This window comes from Onychostruthus taczanowskii, unplaced genomic scaffold, assembly GCF_017590055.1.
Source record: "Onychostruthus taczanowskii isolate IOZ18803 unplaced genomic scaffold, ASM1759005v1 scaffold229, whole genome shotgun sequence".
Lineage (NCBI taxonomy): Eukaryota > Metazoa > Chordata > Aves > Passeriformes > Passeridae > Onychostruthus > Onychostruthus taczanowskii.
The window spans coordinates 215,171-238,037 of record NW_024499562.1 but is presented as its reverse complement, the minus strand read 5'-3'; the positions used below and the strand labels follow the sequence as shown (position 1 = coordinate 238,037).

The 22,867-nt window shown below is 42.8% G+C and overlaps 1 protein-coding gene across 1 annotated transcript in view; it reads right to left on the bottom strand.

The window, feature by feature from the left end:
* Nucleotides 1-10,713: 10,713 nt before the first annotated feature.
* Nucleotides 10,714-22,867, bottom strand: part of LOC121336283 (metalloprotease TIKI1-like) — a gene marked incomplete at its 3' end in the record, with an annotated part of 122,324 nt that continues 110,170 nt past the window's right edge. The window contains exons 10-12 of the mRNA XM_041405284.1: nucleotides 21,562-21,652; nucleotides 14,428-14,679; nucleotides 10,714-10,874 (exon numbers count right to left, since the gene is read on the bottom strand). Coding sequence (XP_041261218.1) covers nucleotides 10,714-10,874; nucleotides 14,428-14,679; nucleotides 21,562-21,652 — 504 coding nt within the window. The remainder of the gene's footprint in view (nucleotides 10,875-14,427; nucleotides 14,680-21,561; nucleotides 21,653-22,867) is intronic.

The window sequence follows — 22,867 nt, the reverse complement described above, 5'->3', positions numbered from 1 at the left end:
GGCCAAAAGAAATCTCCAGGATCTTGTATATGAACCTCCTGCTCAAAGTGGGACTAATCAAGTCACGTCTCTTTTCCAGTAGAGCACTTGTCTCTGCTTGTCCAGTAGAGTGTTAAGTATTTCCAAGGATGGATGTTTAAAAATCTCTGTGAGCAAACTATTCCAGTGTTTTCTCACACACATGGTAAAAAAAAAAAAAGGACAAAGCACAAAAAAAAAAAAAACCCAACCCCAAACAACTTAGAAGACTCCTTAGAGTCTTGTCTAGGCAAATTAACAAACCCTGTTGTCTCAGACATTTTTAATGTTCTCTAAGACATTGTTAATATGTCAGGTGTTAACAATCCCCTCACTACCTTGGTGGCTTTCCAGTGGAACTCTAGGATATCAAAATCTGCAGCAGAAAGTATTTCAATATCTTGATACTCAAATAGAGAAATAATTAGGAAAAGAATTACCTCAAATGTAATTCTTTGTGTTTTTCAATTTGGATTCAATAATCTCTTGGGTACTTGATGCTGTCTGAGCAGAGAAATTTAGATAAATTGGCACAGCCTTTAATATCTTGTATTAGTTGTAGCTACAGACATCAGACAGAAAAAGGAACTTTTAATAACAACTATAGCACATTTCCAGCTACAAGCACAGTATATCCATGGATGCCTCCATTTTATGCTGAATTATGGAATACTGTACGCAGTTCCATGATATAATTCAAAGTAACGGAAGATGTGAAACAGATACAAGTCATTCATTCATTTTTCCAGTTCACTTTGCAACAGGTTGCTACACTACTCCCCTCCACTTCCAGGGACACACAGCAGCACAAGCCAATGTGCCCAGGATATCACACATCGCACCTGGAATGTCTGCTGCTTCGGAACAATGAATTACCATATTATCCCAGAAAATTTTTTCTACCAAAACTAGGTATTGCAGATGAAATATATAGGGATATAGTTCTTCATATAGGAACAAGCACATCCACAGAAACATTTGACAAAACATACTGCAAATGCTATTACAAGGGTCTAAAGGGAGATGGAACAAGTTTATGGAAGATAAATCTGTAAGATGTTACTAAGTACACAAAAACACATCTAGCTTAGAAAAGTGCCAAAACCAAGAACTGTTGACAGCTGAGAACGTTTACAAACTCAGGCCTGTCCTATGCCTCTGTATTCATTGTCCTCACCATAAAAGCAATTTTGGGACTAGTTGTCAAAGTTTTTCAGGTTCCTACAGCACATAGGACTGCCAAGAGCAGAACAGCCTGTTCTGCGTTCTTTCTACTTCTTACACAGAACTTTGATGATGTTTTCACTTCAGTACCGTATACACAGGCAGGTTCTACACATTTCTGAGCAGTCTGCTCTACCCACTCCTCAACCTCTGATTACAGATCAAAAAGATTAACTTGTCAGTAGAAAGAAACAGACCCTGAAGGGGGTCTATAATATTACAGACTTGAGATACATTCAATGAGTCATAATAATTTTCATAAGAAAAATAACATGCTCATTTATTAAACAGGCCTGTGCTCCAGAGAGTACTGTTTCAGAAACTGAGATCTCCAGTTCTGAACACTGTAACTATAAACAGAATCACAGAATGGTTCAGGTCAGAACGGACCACTGTGGATCACCTGGTCTGGCCTCCTTGCTCGAGCACAGTCATCCGAGAGCACTGGGCAAAGGGTTGTGATCAGATGGTTCTTGAATACCTGCAGTGAGGGACACTCTGCACCTTCTCTGGGCAATCTGTTCCATGCCCAGTCACCTGCATAGTAACAAAGTTCTTCCTTGTTTCAGGTGGAACTTCCTGTGCATCAGTTTCTGCTGGTTGCCTCTTGTCCTACTGCTGGGCACCACTGAGAAGATGGTCTCATCTATGCTCCTAATATGCTCCCTTGAGAAATTTATAGACATTGGTGAGGTCCTCTCTCAGTCATTTCTTCTCGAGGCTGAACAACCCTGGATATCTCTCAGCCTTTCCTCATTAGAGAGATGCTCCAGCCCCTTTAATCATCTAACCTATGTTAGCAAGCACAGATAAATTCCCAGTAGGTGGCACCAGGTCATCCTCACTCAGACCATGATAGAGAATATTCCTTAAGAGTCAGTATCACAGTTTTGAAAGAACCATTTAGACAACATTTTTCCTAAATTTTTAAGTCTACAAATAAGCAGATTCAAATGCAGATCTTTAAAACATTATTATATCTTTCAACATACAAAAGGTTCCACACTTATAACTTGCTGTCTTTCTGTCTTGTAGTTCTGTGTTATGCACAAATCTCAAGGCACTTTCTTCTGGACTGCTGGTATTATTGACAGCACTTAATAGCCCCTCATTTGAATATCTGTCAAATGTGCTGTTTGCTCTAACAGAAGGATTAGACATCAATGAGAGAGCTTCTTAGACGTCATTACTTACAAATGAAACGTATATTATCTGTTAAAGAAAAAGAACAAAGTTTTGGCAACTTCAAATATAAGACTTCAAATGCATGTATAATCTCTTCCTCCATAGCTGTACTGGGTTTTGCTCAATAATGTTAATTTTCTACATAGTAGCTTATATGGTTCTGTGTTTTGGATTGGTGCTGAGTGATGACATCCATGTGTTTTAGATGCTGCTGAACAGTGCTTGAACAATGTACGTCCTCTTCTGTTTCTCATCGTGCTTGGCTGGTGAGCAGGAGGGGAGTGCACAAAAGGTTGGGAAGGGACACAGCTGGACAGCTGACACCAACTGACCAAAACAATATTCCATATTGTATGTCATCATGCTCAGCATATAAAGCTGAGGGGGAAAAAAGGAGGAGTACGGGCATTTGGAGTTGTGGTATTTGTCTTCCCAAGCAATCATTACATGTGATGAAACCCTGCTTTCCCAGAGCCAATTAAACACCTGCCTGCTGAAGCTTCATTTGCACACATAGTTTTTGCTTTACCTATCAAACTGACTTTGTGTCAACCCACAAGTTTTGTCACTTTTACCCTTCCATTTTACCCCATGCCACTGTGGGAGACTGAGCAAGTGGCGGTCTGGTTCAGCTGCCTGCCAGGACAAAGCCACAACAGCTCAAACACTCCTGCTGTCTAACTTTGCAGCAATTAAATATCAAATCTTCTATTTTCTCTCTTCAAACAAATGAAGTCTGTGCTGTAGATTTTTCTAATTCAGTCTGACTACAGAGAAGACACTTCAGACCAGTCCAGAGAAAGATAATGACCTGGTGAGATTTCTCTATAAAGTCAGACATCCTTGACAAATGGGTCATTGAGTTTGCCCTGCTAAGGACCTCTTTCTGTGTGCAAGATGAATCAAAATAGTAAGCCGGAGGACAAGCACTAGGTAGCTATGTTTTGCTTGCTAATAGCCAATCATTCAGGCCTTGAGCATGTCTGACAGAGTACATGGATTTATCATCCAGACAGTCTGTATTTAAAATGCTGTATAACATTAAGATGAAGCACACTGATTCCATTGGGAGAATAACTGATATAAAAACCAAGAGTGATAGCAATCCCAAGAAGAAGAGCAGTAAAACCAAAAAATCAAAGATGATACTTTTTGTTAGCACACTGGGAAGGAAGGGATTTTCTTCAAGAAAGGCAGTAGGACTGGGAGTGGAAGTGGCTTTCTCTCACAGGTAAAGAGGCAGAAATAGTGCAGAGTCTCTCCTGCAGCAGGGTGATAGATATACAGCCGGCCTGATATTTAATTATGGTCATTGGATGGAATTCAGGGCTCCTGTGTTTTATTTTCTGTGAAAGAGTCATGATTAAAGCACTTTGAAGGACTTGCATATGGCAAAGACTTCAAGGTATGCCTCAAAAGAACAAGAGCAGTGGTCTGGCCGGAGTTCAGAGGAATTGGCTGCCAGGAATGTATGTACACTGGCCATTAATTCCTCCAAATACATGACACTCTAGAGAGCTGAATATTATGGGATAGAATTCTCATCTTTAATATAGGTAATAGTTTTATCTCTAAGTGTACTTTTCTCCCACATAATTTTATCAGTCCCGTTCAAACCTTAGATATATATTTAAGAATGTAACACCCCTATGTGGGGAGGAAGAACCCCTAGGGCCCTTCTTAAGAAAAGAGACAGCAAGGCCCAAATAGAGCAAAACTAATCTAAAACAGGTAAATAATGCCTGGATGAGCAGGAACCTGATCAAAGTACTCCAATTTCCTACTTCAGCATTTTAACCACATAAGATTTTTTGTTCAAGAGAGAAGAAGATGACAAACAGAACAAGACACGGAGTACAAAGACAGAAAACAGTGAGCATGTACTGAAGGCTTAGTAACAACTTTGCCCATCCACTTACAGTGTGCATATTTCCACCCTGGGTAGCACTGCTTCACACAGAGGTAACAAAAAAACCCCCAAAAAAACAAAGGAAATTTTAAGGCAGGTAAGAGTTTCCTTTCAAATCACCATTCAGACAGGACTGGCCAGATATGAACAATGGTGAGAAGAATAAGAAAACATAACCACCATTTAAAGTGAGGCAGAAATATAGTTGTACTGCTGACTGAAATAATTCTGAAGTAGGGAGCCCATAGCTATGTACCTAGGGTAGTTTTCCTAAAGCCTCAAGGCTGTTTCCTTTTGCATGATGACTACCAGCTTCTGAAGTACAATGGCAACATCTAGTGTTAGCTGAGGCATACTGCACATTCAGGCACCTCCGTGAACAGTTCAACACCTGGATTATGGACAATCCGTGACTATGCAAGAGTTTCCTTGAAAACTCTTGGTCAGGTCAAGAGGATGCATCCCAGAGATCACAGGTATTACCACAAAAGGCATGCATCATGTATTTGCTTCCGTTTTCTCAATGTCTGACTGCTGTAAGTGGTCTAATCTCTTGGTGTCCATTTTAAACTTACTAATAAACAGTTTGTACCTTGAGAAAGTAGGTTAAAGGTACAGTTTCAATTCAGAAGTGATGTGTTTTAGACAAATAAGTTTCTAATCCACAGGGTAAACCTGTATCTGCTCTGGGAATCATCCAGCAGCCACGCTTCCTGCAAGCTACACATCATTCACAAGCCACAGGTAAGCTAAAAAAAAGGTGCTGTCATTTGCTTCCACTGGGCTCAGTGCAAGGTGCTGGTGGCACCACTGCTGCACCATGAGGTCAGACAAGCTATTAGATCCAGGTGTCATGCATCACCTTTTAACTGCATCACCTAGAGTTTTTCTTTCCATGCTTTCAAAGACAGGAATACTGTTATATTTCTTGGGTTTAGCCATGTAGAACTGATTTCAGCAAAGGAAGCTTTAAGATGAGTTTGATACTCTTTTTGCCCTGGTCTGTACTATTCCTGACTCAAATCCACATTGCAAACAACAAAAATTGTTTGTCTTTTTGTCATTTTTCTGGGAAAATATCTTGTCCTGTAGGTATGTGAAGGTAAGAGCATCATTCCAATTAAGCTTAATCAAGGATCTATTCAGTGCAAAAAGGAAAATAAATGAGAGGGGAAGTGATAAGGAAGAACACAAAAAGACAAACCTGATACACAACAGATAAAAGAGACAATGCCAAGGATTATAAGTTTCTAGTTACTAATTGATGGATGATTGAAAGGGACTCCCAGGCCCAGCTTTGGAGATGGCCACCCTCATAACTGATAAGAAAAGGGGAAAAAAGAGGATTGTGAGGATTAGAGATGTTCAAGGGGAGAGGTGTAGTGACTAAGAAAAATTTACACAAGAATGTTTAGTGAAATGGGATTGGGAAGAAACAAGGAGAGGGAGTAGACAGGAAGTGATATAAAACAGCCTGGTTTGCTGGTCTCTACACTTGTCTGAACACACCCTGTGCCTGATCAAGGAACTTGGTCCTATCCTCTTTACTAAATCTTTCCATAAATACAGTGGGTGGTGGTCTTTGCCACCAGGCACTGTGACAACAATGGGCATCCTGAAAAACAGAAACTGTGAGGGAGAACAAAGAAGGTGAGAGGCACAGCTCCAGCAGCTGGACTGAGACCTCAAGTCACAGGCACACGTGCATGGCTCCATTTGCCATGGAGCAGAAGGGGGTCTGTATCTTCTGCCAACCCACTGTGTGCAGGTCTGGGGTGCACTTCACTGGCAAACCTCAAGTTGTACCCATCAGCAAGCAGAAGCTGCTGGGTCTGAGCAGAAGTACCAAGTAGGCAGAGGAGCAGAGCTGGTACCTGAGGGCACCTGTGATTGTATGGGACCTGTCAGAGGAGTGTGTGAGTTCTGGATCTGTTAACTGTACAAAATGATGAGTAGGAGGCTTGTGAAGCACAGAAAAGGATTCAGGATCCAGTGGGAGTGGTGGATAGACAGAGAGGTGGGCTATGATTGTGTGCAGTAAGGCAGAGGTGCTACAGAGACACCTAATGTGTTATGTTTTACCACATACAGAACTGACATAACACCTCCAGTTGTACAGCACACTTACTCTGCATTAAAAAAAAAAAAAAAAAAAATTGAAAAAATTGGAACTGACACATTAAGAAATGCAGTTGCTAAATTGCAAACATGAAGAAGTTTTAAAACAAATTTGGGTTTTAATGAAATTAAGGTGCAAGAAATTCCACGTAAAGCTTGAATAAATTAGTAGAGAAAGCAGACTAGACAAAGCAGATAAATTCAGTAAAGTACTGGACATTTGAAGAATATTCAGCTGCTTTTTAGCAGCTGCCATTGAAATTTTGGAAAGGGTTTTTTGGCCAATTTTCAGGCTGTAAACCAATCTCTGTACTGTACTTCATCATTGACATCACAATTCCTGGGCAATTTATTGTATATTCATTCACAGTGGTACACCTAAACATTTCATGGATTATCAGCTTCCATTCCTGCTGACTAGGTGGTGAACTGGTGAGGCATTATTTGCCAGCTCTTCTGCAAACTTCTCTACTTGCCTAATTTCCTTTATAGACAATCAGTTCTTGGGCTCAAAAAAAAAGGTGTTTTCAGAATTCTGAAACCTAACTGATTTTCCTCAGATGAGTCTTACCATGGAAAACAACTTTACAGCTTTACCTCCCAAGCAGACAATGGACAAGTATACCCACAATAATAAATAAACAATGCAGATAATTCTGCTGAGTGTAGTACTTTTAGTGTGTGTAAGCTCCACACATCCAGACAATTTAGGCATGAAGCTTGAAAAAGCTTGAACAAATTTGAAGAGGCTCTTCTGCCAGCCCATGACCCTTTGGCAAAATATGAATGCATCCCAGGCAATGTTTGGTGATCTCTAGTGCAAAGACTCTGTATTTTCTTGCATCACTGTTAATATGAACAAACTGTACCAGTGACACAAGTTACCTTCTAGAGAATAAGTTCCTTTGCCAAGTGGTATTTTGATTACTACATTCTGGTTCCATAGGTAGCAGCGCAGGCTAACAACACTGCAAAAAACCCAGGTAGCACTGAGTGGCATTTGAGAAGCTGGCACTCGTGTTGAGGGAAAAGCAGTCTGTGTACATTCACAGGAGCCTGGGTATGGGATGTCTGCATAGTGACAAAGTTCCCAGCATGGCTGGGGTGTTTGCACAGCAGAAAAGTGCTTGGAAACATTAAGTCCCCAAGACAAAGAGAGGGCTGTCTTGTGTTGTACATCTTTTTGCCTTCCATTCCAGGGCAGGAGACTGATACTCAAGATGGTTGTTGCTTACAGCATTGCTGTTCCAGTACTTTTAATGGCCTTTGTCCATTTTATCCACTTAGGTGTGAGTTTATATCCTTGAAGCTGTACTGGCAAATAATTATTCAGTTTGCTGAAAAAGTCCAGCAAAAAACTTAATGTGCATTCCACATGCAACTGAGGTCCAAACCCACCACTGGAAGGTATCAGAGAACAGCCTTGCCTGCTACCAAGCTCTGGGATGGACCAAGTGAGTTTATACTTACAACATTCCACTATGTTAAAATCAGACATATGAAATGCCTTTCCTGGCATTCATATTTCCACCTGGCATGACCCAAAAAGCCAGGTGGAAAATCACAATAATATAATGTATGACTGCATGCAGCTGCATATCTACTGCAACGCAACTTGAAAAGACAGTGTCTTATTTTATTCTACTGCTAATGTGAACATAATCCGAATATCTGATTGATACCATTTCTTTAGAAAAGGTCACCTCCATACAGAGAATGTCTCCCTAACCAACTTTTCAGAGGCAGGTAAGAGGCCACCAGGAGGAGCTCTGGTTCCAAATCCCCTCTAGCAGAGAGCTGAAAACCAATATCTTAGCCAACATTTTAATCTCAGAGCTACCTTAGAGCAAAAAGGCTCTGCTCCATTTTTTCTTGGGAATCCAGAAGCAGTTCCTCCACTGGGTGTCCACAAGTAGAAAGCTGGACCTCTGATCTCCTGCTGGTACTATCCAGCTGCTGCTGGGTGGGGCAGCAGAGAGGACAATCAGTAATGACTGGTCTGGAAGGAAAAGTAGGGACTGGAACCACTAGTTTAGTTCACAGATATCAACCCAAGTCCATGTGACCCTCAAAACATTCTTTATTTGATTACTTTGCAGAAAAACTCCCAGGATGCAGCCTCTGTAGGCACACTATCCATCACAGTTTAAGTACATTTCTATTTCTCTGACAATCAGGCACTTGGAAACAGGCTACAAAATGAGTTACACCACCAGAACTGAATTATCCACAGTGCTACTTCAGGTCTCCGTTATTTTCGAAGTGTTTTATGACCATCTTTCCTCATGCCAACCTAAGAAAAACATTTACGGCTGTTTCACTCAACTCGGTTACCCCCACAGATATGAAGCTCAGGAGCCACCATGGAGGAGAAAGCAAAGAGAAAAGGCAGCCTGGGGCTGTTTTACACAGCAGCCTTGTAATGGAGAAAAGAAATGAAAACTCTGCTTCAACCACTTTCTCACAGTGCTTGCAGGGCTCTTTGGACCTGTGCCACAGGAAGGAGATGAACTTCTAAGGTCCCTTCCAAACCAAACCAAACCAAACCAAACCAAACCAAACCAAACCAAACCAAACCATTCTATGATCCTATCTGCCCAGTTTGTCCTGCAGTGCATTTTTAAAGTAACCTACATTTCATACAATCTGCTCCCTTCAGGTCACATTCAGGTCAAGGAAAATAAGGTCCAGTCCCAGCAGGTCTATGACCAGTGAAAGACCAACCAGAGGGACAGAGAGACGGGGGAGAATACATCATCAGCCTGGCTGCTGTGAAAGCTAAGGAAGACAGAATGCATTCAGGTACTCCAAGTCTTCCACTACTATGTGTAAGAAGGAATGCACAATGAGGTGGTGCTGTCTTCTACTCCAGCCCAGATATATTTAATTCCTCACAACGCTGCTGCTCACTGTGACACTTAGCCTCTCCTTTCTCTGCTTTCCTCAGCAAACAGAGGCTATGTTCAGGTTCAGCCTTTCTGGAAATGAACTGAAATTTGAGATCAAGGGAAGAAAAGCCTGTTAGGAAAGCTGGAACCTTTGTTGTTCCTCCTCTGACATTCTATAGAAAGCTACGAAAAAGAACTACTTTTTACAGTCAATGGAAAAAGCAGTGAAGTATGTGTAAAGGCATAGCGAAAGGAAACCTGAAGGTTTGTTGTCTCACTGGGGTAGATGATTACTATCTTTCCAAGTCACTAAGCTCCACACAGTGGCTCTAAGTTCACCCATGGGTGAAACTTAAGAAATCTTCCCAGGCAATGAAACCCTGCTAACAGATGGGGGTGAAATATTGCTCACAAATTGAGTTAAGTGTGATCACAAGAGAATGTCCTATACAAATACAGAAAATTCATCACCACTTCCAAGCTTCTTTACATTCAATACTCAACAACACATCTACTCCACAGAGACAGCAAACAATTAAGCAGAGACTTAAAACAATTTGGAAGGTCTGAGCAATGAACTTAGTAGAAAACTTGAAAGTATTTTCTAGAATTTAGTCTTAATTGTGAAAATCACCTCTTGAGAACTTATTTTGAGAGACTCCAACATTATGATTTGTTAAGTTCCCACAGAATTGTTTTGTTCTTAAATGTACATTAGTTTGCACTTATGAGACTTTCCTGGCCACTAGAGCTTGAGGGGTACCCATCTTAAATAGCACCAAACAGACAGCAGACACATTCTGTTCACAAGTGTTCACAGGTTTGTTCTACTGTAGGTGTTGCCATGAACCTTTATATGTAATCTGGAGCCCTAGCAAGCAAGAATTAAAAGCATTACCAGTAGAGACATAAAGTACCAACTCTCTTTCCCAGCTGTGCTCATATGATCAAAATATTCTGTTCTTAGAGACAAGTCAGTAGTATGTAAATCCTTTTACAAAGCACTGAAGGTGGAAAGTACTTTAATTGGGCTCAAACAGCTAAAAAACAGCTATGTTATAGCGGCATTATAATCTCCCCAAAGTATTATGGGATAACATGAAATCATTCTTCTGCAAAAGAAGGATAAATAACACTTTCATTAAAATATCTTCTCCTCTATTGGGAAGGTCAAACCAGTTAATAGAGTTAATGATCCAGACTCAGGAAAAGGAGGCAGTTTAAGAACACCCCAAAGAATAGGTGTCCCACTCATTGTCTACTATTTCTTTTTTGCATAAATTTCTTTTTTGCATAAGTTTCTTTTTTGATTTTTAAGGCAAGAGTCTTGTAGCTTGGGTCCTCCTGTGTTTCAATGAAGCATTATCTTACACAAAGTCAAAGTCAGTAGTGGAAGGAAGAGAGAATGGGAAATCTGGTGAGCACTGCTGGTGTCTGCGCGAGTGTGGCTGGACCGTCCATGGCCCCAGGGCTGGGGCTCGACCGTGATGTAGCCATTAATGATGCGGATCCGTGGAGGAGGATCAGTAGCACTGCAAGGCAAGAGAAGAACATCAGTCCTGACCCAGCCCACAGCTGCCCAACAAACACATAGCAGGAGGTGGTCAGCCGCTGTGACCCACTCTCAGTTTTCTGGGTGCGTGTGAATGGTCTCTTGTACAAGTTACACAGTGGCCAAAAGTCTGTGCCTCCTAAATGGCAGAGTTCTGTTTTGTCCCTTCCTCACGCATCTGGACAGCTCCCACACCAGCCCACAAGGATGAGGTGCTACCCAGCCAAACTGTGAAGTAGACTTGATGGGGAACAGTGAAGAGACAGAGGAGGGTGATGACAGCACCAAAATCCTGGCCCTGTCTCAAGTCTATCCAGCCTCCTCATTGCTCCCACAGAAGTGGGTAAGATGACCATATTCCTAACCTCTGTCAGCTAAGCAGGAAATAGATAAGAATAAAACAAGTGTTGTTGCAGAGGAGTGTCACTGCAGGAGCACTTGCTGAGCACAGCTGGAGTGACGCACTCCTGTTTTCTGAATACATCTTCCTCAGCCATGCTTCATGCACTGCAATTCATATGGACCCACCTTGTTTCCATACTGTATGATCTCTCCCACAGGTCAGGAATTACAAAGATTTACGTGACATACTTCTAGCAGAGGAAAAATGGTTTCCAGAAACACATCCTGGACCGCCACATTTCAGAGTATCTCCCAGTGGTAGAGAGTTCTCTGACATCGTGATGAACAAGAACTGGATTACAGCATACATAAGCTGAACTCCCATAAGGGCAACCCATGATGGAGGAGAGAAATTTGTATGCTCCAGGCTCCTAACACCAAATTACCTGAACTGGGGGAGATCACACACCACAGTAGGTCAAGAGTCAGAAGGGTCAGATACTACACAGGCTGTTCCTCTCTTTGGCAATGGACTGAAAGCAATGCTTGACACCACAGCTATGCGACTGACATACCCCCCCCCGGACCACATGGTGTTGTGTAGAACCTGAAGACAAATCTAAAACCAAAACTAAAAGCAAGACCACCTGGCAAATACAAAAATCAAGTAATTTCTTCTGCACCCAATCCCCACGTGCTGTGCACCATTCTTGTCTAATTTCAGTCCACTAAGCAAAGATGCTTAGTGGGAAATTAAAGGCAACTACTATCCATTTTAAAAACACTTTACTCTTCCTTACCCAAAGGGCTCCCCAGAAGATCTGAACAATAGCTGGAGAGAAGCCAGCTGGCAGCACATCAAGGAAATACAGCCAGCAGCTGATGCATACAGGAGCATGAAACAAAGCCATTCTGACAAGCCCACTACAACACTACTAAAGCACTTGAGCTGCACCTTTCACATTTTCAGGCTCACAGGAGGAATCATAGAATTATGTAGGTTGGAAAAGACCTTTAAGGTCATCAAGCCCATTTGTAAACCTGAAAGCTGTGAATGGCCCATTCGTAAGAAACCCGACAGCTTTACCTGTGTCTGCACACCCTGAGGAATGTTTAGAGCGTGAGACTCCCAGTCAGATGTGCCCTGCAGAGGCGAGGGGGAGCGCAGAGGCGCTGGATTTCCCTGGGAAGGGATGCGCCGCGAGGTGGGGCTGCCAGCCCAGCCCAGCCCAGCCCAGCCCAGCCCAGCCCAGCCCAGCCCAGCCCAGCCCAGCCCAGAGCGGCACGGGCGCTGCGGCAGAGCCCGGCAGACAGACAGCAGGACTTACAGAAACCCAGCGCACGGGTGGGGCTCCTGCCTGAGGGACAGCTGCCCTCCCTCGGCACTATCTCTCAGGCATCCTTCGTCTTTCCCAGCACTGCCATGCAACATCTCCATCTCCAGACGTTTAAGCTCCTCTCTGCTGCTAAGGAGTCGCCCCTACAAAGCGTTCGTCACCTAGCACCGGGGTAAGCTTCTAGCGCAAAGCTTAAAGGACAGCTTAAATAGTAGGGGAAGAAAGGAAACATAAAAAGAAGACAAGAAAAGCAGCATTTCCTGTTCTCATATTTATGCAGTAGTTTCCTAGGCTGCCATAATTTGTTTTGCTTTTACCTCACTACTTCAGTACTTCAAATCTAGTACGCAGCCCTAATGTGCCTTCAATCTGGTCATGGTAGCACATCTTCCCACCTTCCCTCTTCTTCTGAAGGCTTGATACTGCAAGTGCACAGGTGTCTTAAGAGTCACTGACCACTGACTTCCCTGAGCTTTGCAGGAGCAACTGCATGTGAAACACTGAACACAGCACTGTGGAAGCACGGCGGCAGATTAAGACAGACATTCCTTAGCATTTCAGCTAAACAGACTATCAACAGAAACCCCAAAAATCCATTCACAATCAGTTAGTATCAACGACATTAACAGAAAGTAAATGGCACATTAAGAGCCAAAATCAAGTGTGATCAGTATAGGATTTGTTATATTGGTGAGTTTTGGACTGTATGTGGGTTTGTCCGAGGACATGTTACATGAGCATCTGTCTCCCAAATACTTAATACTAAGGCTGAAGGGAGGAGCAAAGAAGGGAATGTGGTCTAAAAGATCTGACAATAGCTGAATGCCTCAAAGAGAACAGCTGCTGCAGTCACTTGCCGCCAGCCTGAGCCACGTATCAATCATAGCAGTGGTACAATTAGGATCCAGGGATGTGATAGGAAAGGCTAGGAGAACTGTGCTATACTCAGTAACCTGGGGAGCAGGAAGAAGTATTCTTCAGAGAGGAAAAAAACCCAAATAATGTACAGGCTTCATTTCAAGAACTGTCAGACTTTTTTCCATTACCCCCACCTGTCTGGTTGTTTATGGTATCACAAAAATTTAATGCCCTCAAGCTGAGTACGGCACAGATACAGACACACAAAGTCCAAAAGAAAGCAAATTTGGGCATGTGTGTTACCTACAGGAGGGAAACATTAAGGTATACATTCAGTCACAGGCCCTATTATAGGTAATGAGAGAAATTGGCTTTTCAAATTTTTTTTCTGGGTTGCTATAGTTCTGGTAAGTAAGCAAGCTTTTCTGGATGAAAAGTAAGGGATGCTTGTGAACATCTACCCCACAACACACTAATTTTTTAATATAAACTCTGCCATCCATTAGGCTGTCATGCTTTTTCAGACTGAAATAATACAGAGACTGAAAACGCTGCCTGACTATTGCCCAAGTGCAAGGAGAGCACATGCCAGGGTTGATAGTTTCCTCATACACAGCAGCTTTTGGTTAATGGTCCGAGGCTTTGATCTGTACCATCTACCACTGGACCCAGCCTTCTATGGAAGAGAGGACTGCCATAAGCCCACAATCCCCCAAACCCACATGCAGAATGATCTAGACAAGACTTCCATTTGTTTTATGCCTAGTTTTCCACAAATCTAACTATGCAAAGAAAAAAAATGAAAGCTTTTTTTTTTTTTGCCACTAAAAGCACAAGAAACCTTGTGCAAATGCTTCAGAAAGAATCACAGCAGTGGAGAAGGTGAGATCCTCTCCACAGGATATATCTACTCCTGCAGAAGATTGAGGGTCTGTATTAATCTAAGTTAAAGTCCAGTTTGACAAGCCATCCTCCCCCTACCCAGCCATTAGCTACCTTTCTTCAAGGCGAACCCAGAGGTCATTAAATTGTCGCAGTTTTTGCTTCTTCTGCTGCTTTTTCTTCTTCTTTTTGTACTTCCTGTCTACTTTCATGAGCACATCAATGCTGTCAGGGAATAGCAGGTGAGGCAGGAACTCTTCCTCCTCCTCTTCCTCCTCCTTCTGGGGGTGCACTGGGAGCTCATGGGACATGACATAGGGACTGTGTGATGATGAAAAGGCTAACAAGGTTTTGGGAGATTTTCGGCTGGAAGAAAGAGAGAACACAGTTAACATTTAAAAGGGCTTTGAGGCAAAATCCTGTATCAAGGCACATACATATAAAATAGAAGTTTCTCCCTGGATGCTCATTTCTCTGCTGTCTATTCCTGCTCCCTCTTTGTTAAGTCAACATTGATTTTATCATCAAAATAGTGCTCTTTAGTAAAAAGAGATCTTTGGAAAAGAGGCAGTCTGTGTCAGAGGAAAGAATGCAGTCTGGATAAGGGTGGAGTAGCTCTTGGTAATAAGCTTGCATATCTAGAAAGAGACAAAATCAGAATAACTTCTAAGTCAGAGTCAAACCACACTCCTCTAGTCTGATGTGCTGCAGAACACAGACCAGATTATTCCTTTCAACATTCCTGCCCAGAGCAAACTAACTTGGGGGACAAAGGGAAGAGGCAAACAAAACAACTAAAGCACACCAGCTGATGAAACCAGGTCTGGATCAGCACCTCACTGGTGTAGAAAGTAAGAAACAAGCTAGCCCACAGACTACGACCATGGCTACAGAAACACATCTTGAAAATTACTGCCTCTGAAGGGAAAGGCTTAGCATACCATTACCAGTAACCTGGTTGCCTGCTGGATCCAGAGATAGTTGAGGTTCTCAATGACCTCTATATCTCAATGTTCAATGGCAAGTGTTCCAGCCAAGCTGCCAAGTCAGGAACGGCAAATGGGAGTATGAAGGCCCTAAGCACAATGCAGGAGAGAATAGAGCTTGAGACCATCTAAAGAGCCTGAATGTGCACAAGTGCATGGGACCTCATGAGATTCATCTGTGGGTTCTAAGGAAGCTGGCAGATAAATTGCTAAGCCACTATTAATAATTTTTGAAAACTTGTGGCACTCAGGTAAAATTCCCAACACCTGGAAAAAGGGAAATGTAACCCTCATTTTTAAAAAGAAGAAAGTAAAAGTCTCACCTTTTGTGTGAGGCAAGATCATGGAGCAGATTGTCCTGAGCAGATTTTACCAAGGGCAAACAATGCCTGTTAAATTTGATTACCTTCTGTGACAGGGCTGCAGCATTGATGGATGTGGCAGAGCAGCTGCCATCATCTGCCTGGACTTAGGCAAAGTGTTTGACACTGTCCCACATGATATCCTTGTCTCCAAACTAGATAGACATAGATTTGATGGATTTGATGCCTGGTGGATAAAGAACTGGCTGGAAGGCCACACACAAACAATTGTGGTCAACAGCTCCTTGTCCACATGAAAAGCAGTGACGAGTGGTCTCCCTCCGGGGTCACGGCTGTTCAAGATCTTTGTCAGTGGCATGTACAGTGGGATCAAGGGCACCCTCAGAAAGTTTGGCACCAACACAAAGCTCTGCGGAGCAGCTAACACGCTGGAGGGAAGTGATATCACCCAGAAAGGCCTGGAGAGGATAGAGAGGTAGGTCTGTGCAAAGTCCATGGAGCTCAACACGGGAAAGTGCAGGGTCCTGTACCTGGGTTGTGGCAATCCCAGACACAGCTAGAGGTTGAGTGGAGAACTTACAGCAGCAGCCCTGAGGAGAAGGAATTTTGGGTGATGGTTGATGAAAACCTTAACATGACCAGCCATGAGCACCCACAGCCCAGAAAGGCAATGGGATCCTGGGCTGAATCCAGAGCAGCGTGGGCAGCAGGGCGAGGAAGGGGATTCTGCCCCTCTCTTCTGCTCTGGTGAGAGCCCACTCTCACCCGGCATCCAGCTGTGGGGTCCTCAGCATAAGAAGGACATGGAACTGTTGGAGCAAGTCCAGAGGAAGCCACAACACTGGTAAGAGGGCTGGAGCACCTCCCCTGTCAAGACAGACTGAGGAAGCTGGATCTGTTCATCCTGGAGAACAGAAGGTTGAGTAGAGACCTCATGGCAACTTCCCAGTGTCTGAAGGGTCCAGCTGGGAAGCTGGAGAGGGACTCTTTGTCAGGAATTGTAGTGACAGGAGTAACAGACACAAACTGAAGGAATGCATTTAGGCCAGGTATTGAGAAGAAATTCTTTACTATGAGGGTGGTGAAATACTGGAAGATGTTGCCCAGGGAGGTTGTGGTGCCCCAACCCTGGCACTTTTCAAACCCAGGTTGCATAAGACCTTGAGCAAGCTGTCTAGTGGGAGGTGCCCCTGCCCATGGCAGGGGGAATAGGAATAGATGATCTTTGAAGTCCTTTCCAATCCCTTAACAGTCTATGATTCTATGATTAAGGAATCCTTTGGGCCATCCAGTCTGCATCAACCGAAAGCAGATTAGTTTTGGCACCACCAAGTTCACCCTCTTCTCATTTTCTTCTTGATGAAGGCAGATAGCACAAAGCAGTGGATTCACAGCCTTTACAAAACATCACGTCAGAGGACGTGCCTGACTCATAAGAGACCAGAGCTCACCACCATTGTGGCATTGGCTTCTAGGGTTGAATGCAAAAGGGTGTAATGCTGTTTTGCCACTCAGGTAAAGCACACCAAGGAGCATGAAATGGTTGTCTTAGTGGGTTTTATGGACAAATATGGAGGTCCATATGAAGTGGAAGAAACTGAGAAATTGCATCTCTCTCATAAACAGAGCTGAGCTTTGCACACATTTATATAGCAAGTACCAAGGGAGTGGGAGTCAGGCCTTAGCCTTCCAGCTGCCCAGATCCTGTATTAGGCTGGTAGCATTATTAGGAATTTCAAAGAGCTCCAGAGAGATACGTCACTGAGACTATGGGCATGTACAGACTGTCTTACAAGGCAAATCTTGGAAACCCCAAGCTGAGCTCCCAGAAAAAGCTCTCAGGGCTATGACTACTCAGCTTCCTACAAAGATGATAAATTAAAAAAAAAAAAAACAACAATCAGCTTCACCCTGATTACTGAAGCTGTTTCTTTATTTTTAGAGCAAACAACATCTCATCTATACTCTAAGGCAGGCAGTCTGCAGTGTCATATTCACTCATGGCTTTGCTGGCCCACATTTCTCATTGTTTGGAACAATTTTCCCTTGTTACTTGTTTATGAGCATCTTGGACAAAACCACAAACTCAAACCACTCTGTGTACACACAGAACCTAGCAGGAATATCTAACTGATCTTTATGGCTACTTCATAAAGAGAAGAAATGCAACAGTCTTCTGTAATGAAAGTGCAGACTGGCTTGGGCTGAAATTCAGGAAAGTAACAAAACCACAGACCACTGAGTAGAAATCTGCCTTTAATCAATGAAACTTCCCCAGAGCTGTGTTCCTTTTTCAGCTTCCAATGACATGAAAAGGAGGTGGTCTGGAAGGAGAAATATTTCAGCATGGGTGCAGATTTCAAGCTAGCCCATGACTGTATGCACACTTATTGGATAGCAAATAGTTTCTAGTTCCTGGAGAAGGGGAAATGAAGTTGGGGACTAGAACATAGAGAGTAGATGTAAAACAAAGATAATTTGTCTTCGCTGCAAGGAAAATCAGAGTGATCACATGTTGAAGTTTATATGAGAGAGTCTATTGCAGAATGGACCTTGGTAATCAATCTCATTCAAAATCATTGTGGTGTCACACACTGTCACACTTTATCGCCCCTGAACTGTCATCACCCTTTAGCTCTCCTCATCAGCTGCTTCACATCATCCACTCTTTACTCCACCTTGCAGAGTGATGATCTCTCATTAGCTCTCTCCAGCAATCTGATTTATTCTGTTTCAAGGTCTTTTGCCCATGACTCCCTTTTCCACCATTCTCTTCACTGTTTTCATTCCTTAACCAAGTCACAGAGTGGGCAGCCTCCTGCCCCTGTAGATTAGAGTACGATGCTGCCTACAGCCTTCCCTTCTGAACCAATGGCCCCACCATGCTGGAGCTCAGCACTGCTACAGGTAGAAGACGACCTGCATCCTGCATGGTCAGACATTTATTCTGTCAGATGCAGTGTCAGACACTTCCATATACCAAACCTCCTTTGCAACGCCTCCTGCAGGCAATTATTTTAGAGACCACTGGAAAAGGCACACAGATTCAAAAGCCCATCCTTCTTCCCCTCAGGCCAATTTCCCATCACAGCAGCTAAGGGACAGTCAGCAAGCACCTTAATTATGGCTGCGATTGTGTTGAATATTTTACAAAATATAACTACATTCTAAAATCAGGAGCAACAGTTAAAGACCAAAGTGAGTCAACAGGAGCTTGACTGAACTTGTGGTACTATTTATAAACGATCCTTTGCAATACTGCCTGCTTGGAGCACCTCTTTTGCCTTCCCTGCCTGGGAGACACCAGGGAGGAGGAACCTTTCTGTCTCCAACTAGAGGCATCCACCCCATTTGCTCTGCAGATGGAAAGCACCCCTCAGGCAGCCCTGCCTGCTACAGGAAAAAGAGCATGACTATCCTTCATCCTTATTGGTTCCTACACCCAGAAATCTACAACATATCTCACAAGGAACTTTTTGTTTAGCCAGAGCACAGGAAGCAGCAGACTGTGCTGCTACAGGGAAATGTCATGTAGGAGGGAAAGAAGATGGCTGCAGCCTTCCTCCTCCTTGTATTTTAGAACCTCTCAATTAATATCCCTACTGTGTCTGACACCAGAGCAGTCATTTAAACTCTCTGTCTCAGTTCAACCACTTGCTTTTTTATCCTATCTCAATCATGAACAGTGAGATAGTCCACAGGTACCAACTGGACTGCATGCAGCACTACATGCCACAATAGCTGGATACAGCTCTACGTTCACATGATCAACGCTGGGTTTACTGTCACAGGCTGCTCTCTATTTGCTCCTAGAACAAGCCCAGGATAACAATCAAGTGAAATCTTCCTTCCAAGCCCTAGGAGTCTGAATATCTCTTGCCACAGGTCCTTTCCCTCACCTTAAATGCTCTTTTCCTTTGAACCACATTTTTCTTAAAATGCATTTAATATTTTTAAATCTGTTTCCAAGTTATACAGAAATGCTAACAGCAAAGTGCCATCTTGTTGCTCAGGTTTAATATTAAGACTCCAGGGAAGAAGTTCTGTCTAATAGTCCTAATAAGAGGTTTAAGATGCAACTGATGCCAGACTGAGGGCTTTCAAAGGCACAAGAGGCTGCACAATGAACTCCCATGATGTGGTTATGGAACTGAGTGCCCAGCTACTCCAAGTAACCTTGATACCCACCTTCCTGATAGGTGAAAATCTATCCCTTCTTTATTCAGCTGTCTGCCCTTACATCTTTACAGTGCAGTATCAGATCTTGTTTATTCTCAAGTATATAAGCTATATAAGTTATCTTTCTTTAAGCTTTAAGAAGCTGCTGAAGCTGTTTTAGGAATACCTAAGCTAAGAATGAAAAGACAGCATGAAAATATCAGTGTAGGCTGGTTTGGGTTTGAGGTCTTTTTTTGTTTGTTAGTTTTTATCACGCTTGTAAACACTGATACACTGGATTTTCTAGCACAACTCCAATGTCACAGAATCATGAAGTTTTGTGCTTAAGCACAGATGCTTCTTGTTGTCAGACCATGTGCCCACTGGCAGAAAGAGGGTTAGGGGCTGGCATTCATATAATCATGGGCTACGTCTTGAATCAATTTTTTTCAGTGCATGTAGAGTTAATGATGTATGTCCATATCAAGAATCATTGCAGAAACATGACCTGCCAGAATTTCAGTATCATGTTTTCAGACAACAGCTAAGGTGGTATAAAGAGAAAGATGAAGCAATCAGAGTATGAGAAAAACAGCTGTTACTAATTTGCACCACACCTGTAGAGCCCTTGACACAGACCAAGACTCAACTGTGCCCTCTGCACAAATCCTATCAAAAGGCAGTAGTCCTGCCTGAGAGTCCCACATCAGAAATGTGGGGGAGAGATGTAAAAAGGGACACTATGCCCAGCACAGAAGATAAAAGGGAAACAGTACCATAATTGAGACCAATTTCCAGTTTTCTCCTTTGTGGTTTTTTAGGAGTGAAGAGTGAGTATATCTGACAGCTACATCTCTGGTAAGAGTTTGGAGAAGGGGAAAGCAAAGATTGCAGACCCTAAGCTGGTGGCAATAATTCCAGGAAGAGGTGAGTCAAAGCACAAGTAATTCTCGGTAGAGAGTGGAGGAGGAGATTATCTGGCATTCTCTAGTTACTGAAACCATGGAGGTGGATAAAAGCATCCAGTGAGAGATAAAAAGAAGAAGGAAGGGTATATCCCAAAGGACAGCTGCAGGATGAACCAGAACAACAAGTACCCTAGCTTAAAAATGCAGAAGAAAACAGGGGACATGAGAGCAATCAGTCATAGAGACAGCTTGCAAAGACTCTGGGCAATGAGATTCCAGGCTGGAAGAGAGTAAACAGAAAGAATAAAAAATAGCAGTATAAAAGAAAGGGATTATTAAAAGGCAGGGCCGTCAAACCTATAAAAGAGAGGAAAGAGAAACCTGGGAACCTGTGTGATACGAGACAGCATCCAAATCTGATGAAGCAAGCATGCATATTCTGTGGCTGTTCACTTAACAGTTAAAAATGCACAAGGATGGAAATTTTATTAACAACAATAAGAACAACAAAACAAGACAAAAAAAAATACAAAAAACCCCAACAAACCAAAAAAAAAAAAAGACCGAAAAAACCCCAAACCCACAAAAAAAACCACCACAAAACCAACAACAAACCAAAGAGCCCCAACCCAACAATAAAAGCCAAAAAACAAATGAAACAAAAAAAACCCCAAACAACAACAACAAACTGAAACAAAACCAAATAAAATCCCCTTTCCAAACTAGCTCATAGAAGAGAAAAGCAAACTGCTGGGAAGGAGAGAAAAAGCCTAGCTGTCTCTTAGCTGTAATTCTATCTACCCTTCCTGTTTCATAATTGTTTACAAACCCACCCTGCCAATGGCTGCTCAGCTAGGTAAAAGCATGCATTACTTGTTGATGGCTTGTCCAGCTGGAGTGTGCTCTACCTCGTACCCTTCTCTCCTTAAAACATCAATCACTGTGTTGTTGCCCATGAAGTGACCTGCAGTTAAAAGAAAAATGACATCAGAACTCACCAACCACATGGAAAGAGGGAGAAGAATAACAAAGTCCTTCCTCATCACAGGAGATGTGCCACACTCAAGGCAGGCAAGGCTTTATCACTCTCCATCAACATGCACCAGAAACATGGGATCTCTAATGAGTGATTGCTGAACTTTCCCAAGGTCACTCCAATTACTACAGTCTGCCTTTCTAAAATGCAGATGTGATTGCAATTACTCTGGTCCCACAGGTTGTTGCATAATGGGCTGCCCACGGAGGTGGTGGAGTCACCATCCCTTGGAAGTGTTTAAAAAAAGACTGAATGTGTCACTTAGAGCCATGGTATAGTTGGCATGGTGGTGATTGGTCAAAGGCTGGACTTTATCATCTTAGGTGTCTTTTTCAACCTAACTGGCTCTGTGATTATCAGGCCATTGTGGATTACTTGAGGGAATAAGAGGTGAAGTTTGGACACCCTTGTTCAAGAGCAGCAGTGAGTCTACCACTGGTGGTGATGCAAAGGTCAGAATCTGGCTACATTTTAAGACTCTCCACTCTGAAACCCAATGACTTAGATCATCAAACCGATCGCCTTCTTCATTATATGCCACTGGGGCCAGAAGCTTGACCTCAGCCATGCTGATGAAAGGACTTAGTTTTAGAAGGACTTAGACAGTTCTGCCCTAATTCTGTGATTTACATCTCTTCTCCATTCTCAGGCAGCTGTTGTGGCTGGTAAGATTGTATTTTGGCATCATAGTGAATAAATGACTACTCAAAGACTGCAGGAGCTTTCCTGACTCTATGCTCTGCTCACAGAATATCTTCCACCATCACTCTAACCTGTCATCAGACCAGGCTGCTGAGAAGCAGAAGAAAGAGAGAACAAAGAGAGAACAAAGGCCTTGCACACTTCCTCATAGGTCCAGCTTTCATTAAACATTTCTTCATTTAACAGCCTACATAAATTAAAATTAGCCTTCAGCAAATTACTCATTGGAGTGATTCCTTGCTTCTGTAGATGCACACAGTGCTAAAACTGATAGCAAAGTTACAGCAAAGTAACTCCAGAAGAACTGTTTTCTGATAATACTGTTCATAAATACATGACAATAGAACCAGCAGAATTATTCCAGTAGCCAGGGAAAGCAAGAAGTTATAAACAGAATTCTGACAGTGCTGAGAATATCAGCAGACTAAACAGAAGGGATTC